At 39.5% G+C, this 3,946-nt stretch overlaps 1 protein-coding gene across 1 annotated transcript in view; it reads left to right on the top strand.

The window, feature by feature from the left end:
- Positions 1 to 882, top strand: part of SOST (sclerostin) — a 6,435-nt gene extending 5,553 nt beyond the window's left edge. The window contains exon 3 of the mRNA XM_009326863.1: positions 1 to 882. Coding sequence (XP_009325138.1) covers positions 1 to 227 — 227 coding nt within the window. The 3' untranslated portion in view covers positions 228 to 882.
- Positions 883 to 3,946: the final 3,064 nt, after the last annotated feature.

Below are 3,946 nucleotides of genomic sequence, written 5' to 3'. Positions count from 1 at the left end.
CTCGCATGCAGCGCATCCAGATGGCTTGTCCCGAGGAAGAGACTCGGACTTACAAATTCCGAGCTGTCACGTCCTGCAAATGCAAGCGCTACACTCGCTACCACAACCAGTCTGAGCTGAAGGACTTTGGAAAGGAAACTGTCAGGCCTCAGAAGAACAAGAAGCCCCGTCTCTCCAGAGCCAGGAGCAGCAAATCTAACCAGCATGAATTAGAAAATGCTTATTAGAAGGTGGCTCAGAGTGATACTGCCTAGCAGCTCTGGATGTTTTACAAAACATCAAATGGCACTCACAGGCCACAGCATGATGTTCTGACTGCAGTAGGTTCCAATTCCTTCTGCTAAGCTGGGTCCAAGGCTCACATAGTCAAAAAAATCTGTCAGATTGTAGCAGTTATGGTCTGATAAGAGAATGAGATAAACTGAGCTGGAGGGAGCAACACCTAAATTCAGTCTGAAAGGACAGCTACACCTTGGAGATTCACGTGAGGTCATGTGGCTTGTACAAGTAGGAAGGCAGAGGGAAGTGAAGCTGTTATGGCGACAATCACACTTTGTTAGAAGTCATTCTACTCATGTTATGTGAAAAGAACACTGAGATCCCTTTCCCACTTTTATAAGTGCCATGATGCAGGACAAATGTGATCAAGGAAGCACCAGGAGAGTTACCACTCTCTGAATGAGTTGTAGAAAGTTAGTGATAGCAGGGATTTCAACAGTTATGGTGACTGAAGTCAAATTGTTGGGAAATTAACATCCTGTGAGATGTCCTCATGCTCCAGTTGTTTCCTCTAAAACACAAAATATGGCACTCGTGTTCTCAAAACAAAAGTGTGACAAAGCTATTTCATACTTTTGATTAAAAAGTATGGTTCAACAGATTAAAAAACAGATTTGACAACTAAAACCATACTTGTTTTAGGGACAATGATTTGTTTCAGGAACAATTAAACAAATTCCACTAAGTGGAGCAGATTTATGAAATGGATGCTCGTCTCAAACCAGATAACCTCACTGATGTTTGTCCTGTAAACAGCTAACGATATGCATAATTTAACATAAAAGATACTGATTATTCCTTATTTCCTAGAACACAATTGACTTTAGTATCAGCTTAGATATCTCAATTTACATTTTCTATTCTATAGAGTTTGAATTATCTGGCCACACACTTTGTAGTGCTAAGACTGTGCAAGCCAAGTTCTGGGAGTAAGGTGCTGGTTCTGCATTAAAAGTGAGCCTCTGCTAATTTTAAAGTCATTAATTCCTCTAGACAAGTCTTTGGTGTGTGCAGCTTTGGTGAGTCTTTAGTCTGACAGCAACTTTTCTTTACTTAGCTTCTCAACATCCAGACTAATGTTTGTGTTTTTACATTAAAGAATATTATTAGAAAGTGAATCGTCACATGCTGTATATATCCTGTAGAAGTGCTAAGCCTAGTATCAGATGAACACAGTTTGGGATGAAGACAGTTCCTCACTGTTCTTATTTTCTATGTAGAGTTTATGCTGAAGTCATATAAACTATGGAAATTTGCAATGTTGATAGATTTTGCAATTATTTTATGTGGGAACAGAACCTAGAGAGAAAAGATATTGTTTCAGAGAGTGAATTACGTATTTATTTTTTTCTCAGAAATTATTTATGCAATGTTTTTCCTTGTAGAGAATGAGAAGTAATAATGCTTTTAAAATATTAGTCTATTTTTAATTTTAAATACATTGTTAATAAAGTAGAAACAATGATTAATTATAGGAAGACTCATTGATTTTCAGCTATAGTATAAAGCTCATTTGCTGCAAAGCCAGTGAATTACAGAACAGTCAGGGTGTTGACTCCAATTTCTGTGATAGAGGGTGTCAGGGTCCTTAATTCTCAGTCAATAACCCACACATCTAAAGAAACTCCATCCTGAATCTTCTTGCTCCAATGCATGACATTTCTCATGGAAAAAGTCTTCCTGGACAGATGTGGAGCTCAGAACTATTTCAGTATTCTCATTTCTGCTTCCCCTGGGGAAGAAAACCTCAGCCGATTTCAGTTTCCCTCCTACTCCCAGTGACATTTCCTGATTCATATGTTCACAACCTGATAAAGCCACCAAAGAAAACAAGAAGTCTGTGAACTGTCGATCAAGATTTCTTGATTGAAATCTGATTGCTTCAGATTTCTCTCATTGAAAAAAAAGAACTGTGGAATCCCCTTGCAAGTGCTGCCAAGCAACAGTTAAATTTTTAACAATTTGATATTGTAGACCTATGCCCATTTTCATTTATAAGGCCATGTTCTTTAAGAAACAAAGACATCTTCCAATGAAGTCAGGGAAAACTGAGCTTGGACTGTGCATAGTGTAATACAGCTGTAAAGATTAACAGCTTTTTCAAGACAGCCAGTAGATAAGGTGTCCTTTCACTACTATTATTTGATACCTCATATAAAAATGTAATACAAACAGTTGTCATACCTGTGACAACATTTTCCAGACTTCTCTTTGACTTTATGAATTTGGCACTTGGGGCTTGGTTTTTGGAAACGAGCATGAACACCTGCAAGTGCTTCTTAAGTAAGAAAAGCAGTTCTATTCCTCTGAAAAGCTATTCCACAGTCTCACTGGCATCTAAAGTTACTGGAATATTGTTTTTAAAATGCTGACTGTGATAAGCCAGTGAAAGAGACTTACTCCACTTCGTCTGAGACTTCATGCTGGATTCCAGGCAGTTCAGAAGTATAGGACCTGCTGCAGGTAAACCAGTAATACCTTTCTCCCAAATGTTTCACCTTAAAGACGTACTCTTCCAAAAAAAACCCCAATCCTCCCACACAGTTCTCTTCTACCAAAAGTGCAAAAGTTTCCTGCTGTTAAGCTGCCATTCAGAATCCTGCAGTTTTCTGACTTACAATGTAACGATTGGTTCTTTGCATGTTATAAAAGCTTTTACAAGAATACCAATGGACAGGGAGTCCTGAGGCACTTACTTATACTACTACATTTCCTCTCAACGCCCATCCTGTTTACAGTTGCTTCTCACTGGTTTCTTACCACAGGTTAAAAGTGGATTAGATGAGCAGTCTGCAGATATGCTTAGTCTTCTGTAACCTTACTCCTGAAACAGTCCCCTCCAACCACCTCTTTTGCAATTTATGTTATCAAGAGAGGAATGGGAAATAGTAGTGTTCTGCAAACAGCTGGAAAAATCAAAATGTGGGATGTTTCACAGAGGTAGACGGCTACACCCCCCCCCCACCCCCAACTGTGGGTTCTTTCAAACAGAGCATTTTGGTTTTTTTTGTTTTTTTTCCCCTTTCTTTTTTTTTTTTAAATCGCTAATAAAAGTGTACATGATTTTAGCCTCAGATTAGTACATATTACTTACAGCTGTTAGTAGGGCTTTAGAACAAGACAGAAATTTAGAGAGTGACTTACTGGTCTAATAAACTATGGCAGTGTTTGCTGAAAGCTTTATTTACGACTTAATGGACATGCTGTACAGAGGAGATGCCATGTCTAACTGGGGGTTTGGGAATGAGGGTCTGCAGGAAATTTCAGTTTGTCTTCCACACCAAATCTATACACTTCCAGTTCTTTCCAAAGAAAAAAGGTTGCTACTGTACACAGAGGAAATAACTGAAAACAGTTTCCTGGTTTTGGCAGGGATAGAGTTAATTTCCTTCTTAGTAGCTGGTACAGTGCTGTGTTTTGGATTTAGGATGGGAACAAAATTGATAACGCAGCGATGTTTTAGTTGTTGCTAGGTAATGCTTACACTAGCCAAGGACTTTCTAGTTTTCCATGCTCTACCTACTGAGAAGGCTGCAGGTGCACAAGAAGCTGGGAGGGGGCACAGCCAAATTGGCCAAAGAAACATTCCATACCATGGGATGTCATGCTCAGTACATAAACTGGGGGAAGCTGGCCGGGGGGGGCCGCTGCTCGGGACTGGCTGGGC

This window comes from Pygoscelis adeliae, unplaced genomic scaffold, assembly GCF_000699105.1.
Source record: "Pygoscelis adeliae isolate BGI_AS28 unplaced genomic scaffold, ASM69910v1 Scaffold421, whole genome shotgun sequence".
NCBI classification, from domain to species: domain Eukaryota; kingdom Metazoa; phylum Chordata; class Aves; order Sphenisciformes; family Spheniscidae; genus Pygoscelis; species Pygoscelis adeliae.
Note: the sequence above shows the minus strand (reverse complement) of the source record. Positions and strands in the feature narration are given on the sequence as shown.